At 37.0% G+C, this 13,198-nt stretch overlaps 1 protein-coding gene across 7 annotated transcripts in view; it reads left to right on the top strand.

Moving 5' to 3' along the window:
• ZFYVE28 (zinc finger FYVE-type containing 28) overlaps positions 1-13,198 on the top strand; it is a 153,015-nt gene that overhangs the window by 86,093 nt on the left and 53,724 nt on the right. For all 7 annotated transcript variants that reach the window (XM_032685145.1, XM_032685149.1, XM_032685147.1 and 4 more), the window contains exons 3-6: positions 2,611-2,748; positions 5,838-6,040; positions 7,741-7,830; positions 10,339-10,428. In XM_032685145.1, the coding sequence (XP_032541036.1) occupies positions 2,611-2,748; positions 5,838-6,040; positions 7,741-7,830; positions 10,339-10,428 (521 nt within the window). The remainder of the gene's footprint in view (positions 1-2,610; positions 2,749-5,837; positions 6,041-7,740; positions 7,831-10,338; positions 10,429-13,198) is intronic.

The following is a 13,198-nucleotide window of genomic DNA, read 5'->3' as shown; positions in this document are numbered from 1 at the left end:
AACTGACTCAAAGTTTGGCAAGTGTGGAGATGTGTTGGTAGATCTTGAGTGCTCTGGAGCAGAGACATCTAGAGATTATAGGAATGTTGAAGAAATGAGGAAGAATATTAAATGTCATTTAGGTGGTAAACAAATGATATACTGAAAAATTAGTATTATTGTAAAAAGTTGAATTATCTTCATTATGTCCTGTTGCCTTTAGTTGCAATATTTGATTTTAAATGCATTAAGGTATAACGTTTCATGATGCTTGTAATAATTATCTCCTGAGATGATTTAGGCAGCATCTTAGTACTTTTTAACAGGTGTAATGATTAGAGAAACAGAACAAAAACATGGAACAGTTGCTTACTGGGTAAGAGTCCTCTTGCTTTACTTCATTTGCATAAAATGTTCATTAATATATCAGAAATTTTGAGTATGTATGGAGGTGATTATGAAAGGGGAATTTAGTCTGTCTTGTAACTGCTGTCAAATAAGATTGCATTTTAAAAATAATCCATTAAAGTAAAATAAAATTTAAGGAACAAAGCTTTTCAATATAGCTTTTCATCCTATTCTGTATAGCTTTTTAGAAGAAAAGCAAGAGAAAAATTGCATTTCCCCATATTGAAGTTTAGTGGCAAGTAAAATAAATTGGAATATCATGTCCTAAAATAAAATGTAATTGGATTATTTCAAATCTGATATATGTAATCGGATTTGAATAGAATTTTTCTCAGAGTTCCCTGCCTTAATATTTCTTGGTATTTCTTGAAACTTTTGTAAAATTTAACTGTTAGGATTACTTTTTTCCACTGTATCTCTCCAATGCTAAAAGGTCTTTGCTAGCTTTTGTTAATTGTCTGAAAACAGGAATTTGGCCTTTTCATCCTTATGAAAAAGACCAACTTGTATTGCTCTGGTGATAAAGTGGGAGCTGCAGGCAAAGCATCTGGTCTTAAAATAGATCAGTAATAACTGATTTTAAATACATCATGAGTGACTCATACCCTTCTACAATTTAAATGGGTTTTTTATCCTCAGTTTCATTCTTTGCTCTGTAACTTTGGGTAGGAGCTAAGTAATTTAGGAGTTGTTTTTCTTATGGGACCTGCTTTGAAAATATTTTGGTTCCCCAGCTGGACCTAGCTAAGTAACAGTGAGAGAGGTATACTCAATACCACCAATTAAGAAATGGAAGGAAGGGAGCATTTGATTTTCAGATTTGTTTCTAGAGGAGAAAGTTGAATATTATATGTACCAGTGTCTTTTATATATATATATATGGTGTGTTGTTTGTTTGTTTTTAATAGCTTTATTGAAATGAAACATGTTATCTCATTACAGCCTTGCAAAAAATACTTTAATGTAAAAATGTTTTAATTGTTAATACATCAAGTACCTTATACCAATGTGTAATAAATATTGCCAGTGGTTAATTTATTCATTTATTTTGGTTGAAGACAACTGTGATTATAGCATTAATGTTTAGATTATTTTGTAGCAACAGCAGTTGCAGCAGTCTGCACAGAAATTGCAGAAGATGTGAATAATTTCTTGTAGTTAAGTAGGTTTTGTCTTTCTCTGTGGGGAACATACTAACAGGGCAGATTTCTTCAAAATTCCTGTCTTCTATTATTCTTTACGTGCAAAGGAAAATAAAACAGTGGGGTGTAGACTTAAAGCAATTCTGTTTGTTAAACAGTTTTGTACAGACAGATTTGGTTGTATTTGCTTGAAAAATATTTTAAATAGAACATGATTTCTGTAAATAGTGGAAGAAGCATGAGACAGACAAAACATCATTAATGAAAGCACTCAGCCTTTTTTGTGCTCTCAGTCTACCTTTATTATGTTAATCAAATTCCATGCGGTTCCCAGCAGGGGTATGTGAAAATTATCTTTTCAAATAAATGAATACAGATTATTTACTGCATATCAAGAAACTACTTATAGGTCTTTGATCATTGTCCTGGTGCAGATGTAGATCAGAGCAGTTATTAACCCTCTGACTTGTACAGTATCCCCTTATCCTCCTGGATGTCTGGGTGATGAGGTGGCAGGTAAATGTGCCAGCCCTTGCCCACTGGGGACTCAAGTGTAGAAACTGCCTGCTTTAGATTCCTAGGATGTGTTTAAGTCTATTCAACCACAATGGTGCCAGTATAACCCACTTTCTAGCAACTTCAGGATAATCTGTCAGGTGCTCTTTTTGGGAATAACGAAGTGCATATCATTGGGGCTGGTGAGGGGAAATGGAAGAAGCATAATTTACTTGTACTTCTAGTTTATTTACTGATATTTTGGAGATAAATGGCTGAAGTACTAACGAGTTCTTTAAATCATGCCTTCTCATCAGAAGTCCCAGTAAAGTAGTCAAAGTTAAATGCAATTAATCTGAGAAACAGTTTCTAGGAAAATTAGGAAGGTTGAAGTTTGGTACTCTTCTTTCTGTGCAATATTATCCTCTGTTTTCTCTGTGTGTATGAAGACCATGAGAGTTAAATACTGCATTTTCTATCTACCTTAATTAATTGGTGCCTCACTAATAAATCCTATTAAAAGTTTAAAAAAATGTTGTGAGTTTTCTTTGGGAACAGTATACATCTATCCTATATTTTGCTTCAGGATAATGTTTTGAACATCATAAATCAGATCATGGATGAATGCATTCCACACGAACGGGCCAACCGAGACTTTTGTGTTAAGTTTCCTGAGGAAATACGCCATGACAACCTTGCAGGACAGCTTTGGTTTGGAGCAGAGGTAAGTCTGTCATATTTCTGTTGCTTGCGGTTCATAGATACTTTTTTTTTGGTGGCATGAAGCCACAAGTACATCTTGAGACTTTTCTGAAAATTTTAAATATCATTACAGAGCAAAGTAAATATCTGTGAGAACTTGCTGTGGGTGCTCAGTGGAAGGGAATTCTTTAAGGTTCAAGCTTTGGTTGAGCTAACAGCAATTTATTTTCATAATTGTGTGCTGTCATTATGACCACCTCTTAAAAACTATTCTTAGCATCTGATAAATACTCTAGATTTTTGTTTGTTTTTTTTTTAATCCTGATGGGCCATCTTGTGTCTCGTGTTTTGAAAATCTTAGAAACAAAAGTATATTAGGGAATTCTATCAGTATAAAAGTTAATCTCCAACAAATACAAGTGCATGCTCTCACTTGATTTTAATGGCTGTGTTATGCTGTAACTCATACTAAATGTATGTAACTTTGAGCTGTCATTTGTTGCACATAATTTGCTTGTTTCATGCGCATGCTAAAAATATAATGGTTCCTGTGCAAAACGATGAAGTCCACTTCTCTTAATTGGTTTTTCTCAAAGACTTGCTTCTACAGCAATCTGTAGGAACAAGGCATTGTTTTAGTGAATAAGCTTTAATTATTGTAACCGAGGGAAGTCTGAAGTGTCAGAAAAAAGGATGTGTTATGCAAGATATTTATTCATTAGTACTGATGTCTGTTGGCTAAAACGAAAAATAAATCATTGTGGCATTTTTAGTGATAAACCTAATGTCTTCAGTTCTGCAGGCCATAGGGAGACTTAAGGCCTCATGGATTTTTGAGACTTAAAGGGGGCAGTAGTCTAGACATCTCACTACACTACAGCACATTATGGTGCTGTTTTCAGCTTTGCCTCTCCTGTATTTAAAGCAATCCTTGGGCTCCTGTTGTTATCCATTCTTTTCTCTACCAGTCCCTCTTTTCTTTTTCAAGTGCATGTTCTCCGTGAAGAGTTCCTGTCTTGTTCAGTCCAATGTACCTCCTTATGTTCTGCTTCTGAAACTTGCTTTTGACAGTTGTTAATTGTAGGCTCCTCTGAGTCAGGGAAGTCTCAGATAGAATTTACAGAATTAATTTGGTATGTCACTGGTTTGCAAAAAACACAGCAGTTTTTCTTCTCATTGTCACATGTCAGTCACTGCCATCATCCCGGTGGCACCATCGTGTTTTAAACTGATGGGAATCTGCTGTGTTGACTGGGGTCATTTTTTGTACAATCATCCATTACGAATCCTGGTGAATCCCATCACCTTTTCTTACTCTAAGGGACTAACAAACTGGGATTACGACAGTGAACAGACAGGGAAAGTGCCAGCCAGTGTAGTGGTGTCTTGCATTGTGGAAGATGCTTGAGGGAATCACTGAGGCAGTATTTTTTAACAGAAAAAACACCTCTCCCTTTATTCATTATTTGTGTTATATAAGCTAATGCCTTTGCTCTTCCCAAATCTAACCTTCACTGTCTCCAAATCTAACCTTCACTGTCTCCAAATCTAACCTTCACTGTCTCCAAATCTAACCTTCACTGTCTCCAGATCTAACCTTCACTGTCTCCAAATCTAACCTTCACTGTCTCCAAATCTAACCTTCACTGTCTCCAAATCTAACCTTCACTGTCTCCAGATCTAACCTTCACTGTCTCCAAATCTAACCTTCACTGTCTCCAAATCTAACCTTCACTGTCTCCAAATCTAACCTTCACTGTCTCCAAATCTAACCTTCACTGTCTCCAAATCTAACCGTCAGGCTGGAGGCACCTGTTGGTTTCAGCCAAAGTAACATGAGCAGTGATGATGTAATGCTAACTCCTACTGCTGTAGGCACTGTCCTCCTGTAAATTCATGTAGCAAGAAGGCTGTGTGGACTTTGAGAATACACTTGTGTCCTTGTCAGTGCAATCACTGACTTATCAGACTGAGAGTACCTATCAACAGGTAGGACTTGCCTTATCCATACTTTCCTGCAAATACTGCTTTGACTCATAAGAAGTAAGAACACGATCTCCTCTGAGTGCCCTTAAAACACCAATCAATGCATCAGGCTGCTGAGAAAGGGCTGGGATTGCAGGTTCCCCTTACAGAGCTGCAGAAATACCTCCCATCCACAGGAGCACAGGAGAGAGGGGAGGGATACAGCTGCAAGTGGAGATTAAAAAAAGTGAGGGGAAAGGAGATCTTTGAGACTAGAAGACTAGAACCACCTTACATATTTTCATTTAATAAAAATATTTCCATTAATACAGCAAGTATGATTTATAGCGGTGCTCATTGTCTTCCAAATGTATCCATAAAGGAATAAAGCCAGCAGTTGTTTTTAACAGCAGGATTTTTGAAAAGTTTTATTAATGTGTCACAGTAAAAATCTACTTTTAATGTCTTTGTCAGCTGGTCAGAAGGAGTCCATGTATAATGCCTGGGGCAAGAAGTCTCTTAAATAGCTGCTTTCCAGACACTGAAAGGGAAGAATCACTCGGTGACCTGGTTTTTTATATTCTTTCCTGTAAAATATAGTCACTATTTCTGTGGGAAGCAGAATACTGGTGTAACTGGCTCTGTGCTCTGATAGCCAGTGTAACCAGTTTTGTTGTAAAAGGCATGACAGTTGCAGACTTTCTGTTCTTTCTGTTAGGAATACGTTTATTTTACAAAATCGAGCAGTCTAGCCTGAATCAGAACAGTCCACGGATCATAATGTTGCTGGATTCACATCCCTCTAATGCAGGCAATCCTTGTGTACATGGAGTATATATCCTGCCAGTGCTTATTGCCTTACTAGTGGGAGAATAGCTTTAAGTTCTTCTGTCAGCACTTCTTGCACTTGAACCTCCCCCCATTCTCACATTTCCTTGGCTGAGCTGCTCCCTAACCTTTTACATGAAAGCTTATGACTCTTGACATACCAGTCTTAAATCTTTCACTTGTTTAATAATTTGCAGCCAACTGGGGCTAATTACTGCCCTTGTTCAAAGTATTAAATAGCACATCTTGTGCTTTGTTTTTAAATACAAAAGTAACTTTGTAAAAACTAATATTTTTATCTCTTCATGTATTTCACAGTGTTTGGCTGCTGGTTCGATTATTATGAATCGTGAAATTGAGAGTATGGCTATGAGGCCATTGGCCAAGGATCTGACCCGAAGCCTAGAGGAAGTCAGAAACATCATTCGTGACCAGGCCTTAAGGGATTTGAACCTCTACACAGAAAAAATGAAAGACTCACTCAAGCATTTTGATGTCCTTTTTGCTGAGTTTGAATTAAGGTAAAAGAGCTGAAGTAAGTGGGTTGTGAGCGTTGGCTTGGCCACTGCAGCTGTTGTGTGGCTTGTTGGTTTTTTGAAGTTGGCTGTTTTGTTCTGTTTTTGCTTAATGGAAAAAGTATAATTTTTTTATCATGGTGTTTGAATTCTTTAGTAATTTGTTGTGTTGTTAGATTTTTCCTTTCAGTGTAGCAATAATGAAAAGAAAACTAAATAGCTTTTTAGCAATCAACATTTGCTCTCTCCAGCTAAACTATAATCTTCAATTTGCATACTGGCATATGGCATTTGAGGGAGAATTTCCAAGACACAAAGGGAAACCATAAATCTCTTCCCTTAATGTTTTCTTTGTCATAGAAAAAGCAACAAATATGAGATGTTTAAAAAGAAAAGAATGATAGTAAATATTCCAGAGACTATGAGGCTTTGTTCTCTTGTGCTTAGAGATACAGGCAAGATGCACCCAGTGAATTTAACAAGGCAAATTGAATTCTGCTGAAGGAAGTGTTTTTACATAAGCAATAATTAAACACAGGAACTCATTGATTTGAAAACTTGAGATTGAAAAATGACTTGGAGGTTTATAGCAAAAATAAAAATAACTGCTTTTGGGGTGAGAAAAGTAACTGCTTTTTGCATCAAAGGTCACATTGACCAAGTCTTGTGCTGTCCTTCAGAGTTTAAGCCAGCCTGTGTGTTAGATGCTTGTGATGCTGGCCATGGACAAGATAATGAGCAAGATTATTTATGGACCTAATATAATACAGTCATTCCTGGCATCAGTAGAACATGTTTCTTAGAACTGAGTAGTCTTTTAAATTTTCTTGGGAATAACCTGTCTTGTCTCCCATTACTCTTTGCCCTTCCTGAATACACATATTCCCTTGAATTATTTTATTCAGGCAAGCAATCTTTTTCTGGTTAGAAAAAACATTATTATTCTGTTACATTGAAAAACATTTTAATTGAAAACATTGCCTGAAAAAGTGCTCTTAAGTGTGGTTTTGAGTGCAGACACCAATGACAATCATTAACTGGTTCTTAGCAGTGCATGTGCAGTTTCTGGCCTGTCAGTACCAACTCTATGCATGTAGCATTTTTCTTTACAATTGTTTTGCAAACAACTTCTTCCCTTTCTGTGTTAATTGTATTCCAGAAATGACCAATTAAATAGTACAGTGACAGAAACCCACTTAACTTTTATCAGTGTTTCTTCCCTTGTTGAATTAGTGCCTCTGCAGGTAATTGCATGTAGAAATGAGGCCAAACCTTAAGTGTCATAAGTTGTCTTCTGTGGGTAACTGAAATGTCACTAATCTAATTTCAGGTAAAACCTCTCTAGATAAAATGTTTGGTGTAGTGAGTTTCTTAAGGAAATGCAGAGTAAACTACTCAGTCTTCAAGATGTGGCAATAAAGATCTTTCTAGGACCAACCTCCCTGTGCCCCTCAGTATGGAGTTCTAATAGCTGAACGTGTGTAATTATATTGCTGAATTCCACTGCCTCAGTCTGCAATGAGGAATTTGGCTGTATTTCTTATAGATTCTTACACTGTACAGTTTTCGTAGTGAGTACTGTCAAAATAAATACTAAATAGTGCAGGAAAGGTTAGGTTTCTAAGAAGATTTGTCCTAGGTTTGGGTTCATTTGTAATCTTTTTTGTTAAGGTATGTAAAACAGTGGTATGTTATCTTCTTTGTAGTTATGTGTCGGCCATGGTTCCTGTGAAGTCTCCAAAAGAATACTATGTCCAGCAAGAGGTAATCGTACTGTTCTGTGAAACTGTGGAGAGGTAAGTTAAGGGCTAGATCTGAGCTTTTATAGAAATACTTTTATTGTAGTCTTGAAGAAAAACAAAACGCCTGGTATTTTGCTTTTCTAGTTAGTATCCAAGTACAAAGTTAAAAAGTATTAAGCATGCTTGCCAGGCACAAGCCTGTGCTTTTTTGTTTTCTAGATAAAAAAAACCACATGAAAGTTAATAATCCAACAATATCAATATTGTTCGTATGCCTAGTTATAGATATATACATAAGCTAGAGCTGTTTAAGGCATCAAGACTTAATGATGTTTCATGCAAGAATACATGGGGAGGTGATTCAAATAGTTGTTAACCTCTAGTGATTATCATAAAGAACTGGTAAAAGCTCTTTAAAGTCTAACAGGACTGGAGCTTGACCCTATATGTATGAAGAGATGATGAAAAACATGGAATTCATAAGTTCTTTCAGAAGCATAAGGTGCAAAGAAAAGTGTGAATTTGAAATGTACTCTGTTGAACAACTTTTTTTCTTCCCTCTTGTGACAGATTAACTAGCCTAGCAGGTGGGCAGTAGAGGGGAACAGCAGGTGAAATACTCAGCTTTAGTGGGATTTTGAACAGTGCAGCACTGTTCTTAAGAGGAAACTAGTGAACCTTATTCTGAATGGAATTATTAGACATCAGTTGACTGTAAAACACCCTTGGAATAAGTGTGTTTTGCTGTCACACGAGGAGAACTTGTGAAGCTGACCCTGGGTCTGGTGCAGTCAACCCTTTCATTATGGAATGGAGGAGGACAGAGCACACTGCCAGTATGTGTAGATGACACCAGGATCAGAGGTGTTTCAGGCACTTTGAAAGACAGGATTACAATTCAAAAAAGGTCACAAGTAGGAGGAATTACCTTCCATCAGTCAGAGAGCTACTATGTGTACACATATTCAGCTACTACATAAACATGGCCAGCGGAGAGCCACAGAGATGATGAGAGGTCTGGAGCATCTCTCCTGTGAGGAGCTGGGCCTTTTGAGTCTGGAGAAGAGAAGACGGAGGGGATCTCGTCAATACCTATATAGATGTCTGAAAGTCGGGTGTTGAGAAGATGGTGCCAGACTCTTTTTGGTGATGCCCAGGGACAGGACAAGGAGCAATGACCATAAACTAAAACACAGAAAGTTCCACCTCAACATGAGGAAGAATTTCTTTACTTTTAAGGTGGCAGAGCACTGGAACAGGCTGCCCAGAGAGGTCATGGAGTCTCCCTCTCTGGAGACGTTCCAAACCCACCCGGACACGTTCCTGTGTAACCTGCTCTGGGCGAGCCTGCCTTGGCAAGGTGGTTGGACTGGATGACCTCCAGAGGTCCCTTCCAACCCTGACTGTTCTGTGATTCTGTATTTGCTCAGTAGGAGGAAGAAGATGGGTTTTCATTTGCAGTTTCAGATAATCTGGCAGTGGGCTGTAGGAAGGAACAGGGCACGAGAGTGGGCCACAGTCTGGTGTGTCCGTCTACTGTTGGTACCAAACAGGGCTGGCTTTGTGTTGTGTTCTGTCCACCACCAGCAGTATTGGCCAGGCGAGTGCTGACAAGGAATAAGAAAAAGTTATTTCCATTCTTTTGGGGACCAAAAGCAGTGCTAGTGTGTGGTTTTAAATGTTACCTTAAGCACCAATATGGACATACCATAGAGAAAATTTGAGGATGTTATGAAACTTGAGGAAATTGGGAAATTGTGAAGAAACCTGGAAAACGTAGCCAAGTAAAAATTCTAATCAGATTGGGGTTTAGTCTAGAAGGGGCTTAAGACGTTTGAGAAGCTATTTGAGGACAACAAAGCTTCCCCCAAGTATTAAATCACAGAATCACAGAATATTCTGAGTTGGAAGGGACCTGCAAGGAGCATTGAGTCCAGCTCCTCAGTGAATGGCCCGTACAGGGATTGAACCCCCTGAGACTTCAGTAATAGTCACTGTGTAGAATTGTCTTGGGGTTTTTTTTTTAGTTTGGGGGGGGGGGTTGGCCTAGATGATTAGAGCAATTTGTATTTGAAAATTAAACCAAATACATTCTCCTATTTCCCATTGCTTCAAAAATGTTACTTTTAGTTGAAAAACTCTCAGTAGTGGTTCTCAGAAACAAGCTGAAGCTTGACTTGAAATAGTAAAAGAAAAAAAGGGAACATGGCATAAAACTAAATTTGGGGTTGGATTACTGTAAAAGCATTAAGTATTTAAGGGATTTTTTTCTTACATTAATTTTTTTTATGCTTTTTTTTAAAGTAAGACTAAAGCAGTCTATATATATATAGAATACATATAAGACGATATACATATGACTACATATACATATAGACATATGTATATATACCTATATACATATAAGACTATATACATAGTTTAGATTGTACAAAAATAGTTCAGAAGTTAAATACTATCAGTTTGGTTTGGCTTGTAACAATTTTTTCAATTTTTTTTCCTAGTGAAATGTATTCTTCAAGAGTTTGATCTCTTACTAAATCATTTTATTCTTCTGCTTAGAGCCTTAAGGCTTGGATACCTCACTCAAGATATGATAGATGACTATGAACCAGCTTTAATGTTTACAATTCCAAGATTAGCCATTGTATGGTAAGTAATTTTTTAACTATTCTCCATTCTGTCTCATTTAAAGGTTTATTGAAGATTTGAAAAAATATGTTCGGAATTTTGACATATTTTCTTTCACCTGAGTTTACTTGTACTTTCTTTAAAAAAAGTTAAAGAGGGGGATTATGTTTTAAATTAGTACAAATGATTACCAGTTTAATGTAGAATATCAAGACAAAAAAAATTTGTTAGATCTCTAAATATAGAAAGCAGGAACAATTGATCAGACATCTCCAGCAAAATTTAAAAATTAGGAACATCAGTCTTTGGAATGTCATGGTCTCAGAAATATTTTTTGAAAGCACATATTTTGTGTCACTCAAAAATAGTATGACTTCAGGATACAAGTCTCGAAAACCAAAAGTATTCAGTAAGATTTGTGTATTTCAATGACTCTGGGTTCAACAGAAGTTATCATGGCAAACTGCATTGGAACCACTGAGTTAGGCTTAATTCTCTTCAAGGAAAGTATTAACATAATGTAACTTTTGTGTAGATTTCTGTCCTGTTTTGACCACTTAAGACAACTAAATTGTAACAGTGTTTTTGCTTCATGCAGTTTTTGCAATATTGAACAAATCAGATGCATTTTTCGTAGTAGTCTTTGTGACTTACTAAGACAACAGCTTCTCTGGAGTAAAGCCAGCCTATTTTTAATATTTTACCATTGTGAAGGTTTTAAAGTTAGCTAATATAAATAGTACAATTGAGGAGAATAAGAAACCTCAAATCCCGAGCATAATACTCTTCTCCTCAGGAAATCCCTGTGGCTTGTTTTTCCTGTTAAATAGGATATTGTCTGTAACTGTCATTCTAAAAATAATAACAGTTAATAATCTGATTATTGAAAGACAACAGGAGTGTGAGAACTCAATTTGAAGCTACTGCAAGACACAGTGAAGAGGAACACATCATGACTAAATGGAAAACCAAGGGCTCTCTGGAAAATAGACCATATCTATCCCAAATTACAAAGAAGGATAGAGAAAGAGAAGAGAAAAAGTTAACTACTCCTAATTATCCAGTGATTTGAAAATAAATCGAATAAATCATTTTCATGTGAAGTTCCAAAGCAAAACTGCACCATTCAGATACAGTGTTGTCTGGAAGAAACTTAAACCTTTCATTTGGACTGTGAATGGAGAAACCTGTAAAGCCAAAATGGATGCAATACACAGTTGTCAGGTTGTGGCTCTGTGTCCTCCTGAGGAGGATCTGGGCAAGGAGAAGTGCTGGATCTGCTCAGTCTTTTCAGAAATACTTTTCAGGGCCATTTTTGTCTAAGGTTTCTTTTCAGACATCAGTTTATCATATTCATGTTATACAGTGCATGTTGTCTGTTATCTCAAGAGATGTCGGTGTGCTTTAAACCTCATAGGAAGTATAAAGATGCACTGTTTCACAATTTTTAGTTCTTTCCATGCTACAGCTACATTCAGAACTCTTTCAAATCTTATATGTGTACAGAAGCCATTTCATAACCTTTTTTATTTCGTACTGCTCTAGCCCACTTCTATCTTTTTTAATTTCTTCTGAGAGTAAAGTTCTGTGGAAAGCAAACTATACCTGAAAGCCAAAGGAACAGTGACTTTGCATCAGGTAGAAGTTAGGTGAGAGCAGCCTCAAGCTTCCACTGAGCAAAGCAGTAATATTTGTTTAGGCAAAACATAAGACATGAGTCAGCAATAACTGCATCACTTTGTGGCAGCCTGCTTGCTGAAGCTTGAGAAGCATATTAAAAAAAAAGAAAGCATCCCTGGTAACAGGATGATTGGTCTTAAGCCACCAAAAAAAAAGGTGACTTCCAAAAGAAGCAACTTTCCTCTCATCTCTTCTTCCCCTGCTCCTGCCCTCAAAACCCTAATTCCCTGGTATTTTTTTTTAATACTTAAGTGGAGTTCATAGAACTGGTGACATCAGCTTTGCCACTATGTCTTTGATGGTCACACAGGGTGCTTGCTAGGGAACAACTGAGGAGCAAAAAGACTTTGACAGTCTTGTCAGCCAAGGATCCCTTGTTGCTCTGGGTGATTTGGATGCTGGATAGCTTGCTGAAGCAACATATATTTTGAGTTCAGGAAAAGGAACACACTTTGAAATACCTTGAGTAACAGAGCAGTGACTCCAAGGGCAGGAAGAGGAAAATGGCCTGGGAAAAAGAAAACTGATGTAATCTTGAGTGTGAGAATGTGTGATCCATTTGCCTTTGAGAAACATGCGTTGTTTTTGCAGCAAACAGAGGATTGAACAGTTTTAAGTAGAGTGGGTGGAATCCACTCTCTGACACAGTTTGGTACAATGCAGCAGATATGGTGAAGAAGGTGAATTTTGTTTAATCCCTGACACACAGATTGGTTTGGGCAGTAGTGATTTGGTCAGGAGGAGCCATTGAGATATCTACAGTGAAGTACATGGAGGCTCTCAGGATTGTGAACTAACCTTTCCAGGAAAATTCCTACAAGTGCTGAATTGATTTAGAAGCATGGTATTATCAAGAAGGGTTTTATGTGATTTAGAAAATCTGTTTTCTTTTTTTGTTATATGTCAATACCAGGTTATATTTACCTCAGAGGTAGAAAAACAGGAGCTCAGGAGTCAACTATCTTGCCTTGAAGTTTTTCAGACTGAAAAGGAAAAACCATTTCAGTCTCTCAAGCAGTGGACTTTCCCCAACTTCCTTGATAATAGGTTTCTTCTGTTTTTTTTTAATGAGTCAACTGCAGCAATGAAATAAATGTATGCTCTTTCATTG

Source organism: Chiroxiphia lanceolata, chromosome 4 (genome assembly GCF_009829145.1).
Source record: "Chiroxiphia lanceolata isolate bChiLan1 chromosome 4, bChiLan1.pri, whole genome shotgun sequence".
NCBI classification, from domain to species: Eukaryota; Metazoa; Chordata; class Aves; order Passeriformes; family Pipridae; genus Chiroxiphia; species Chiroxiphia lanceolata.
The sequence above is the reverse complement of the archived record's forward strand: the minus strand, read 5'-3'. Positions and strand labels throughout refer to the sequence as shown.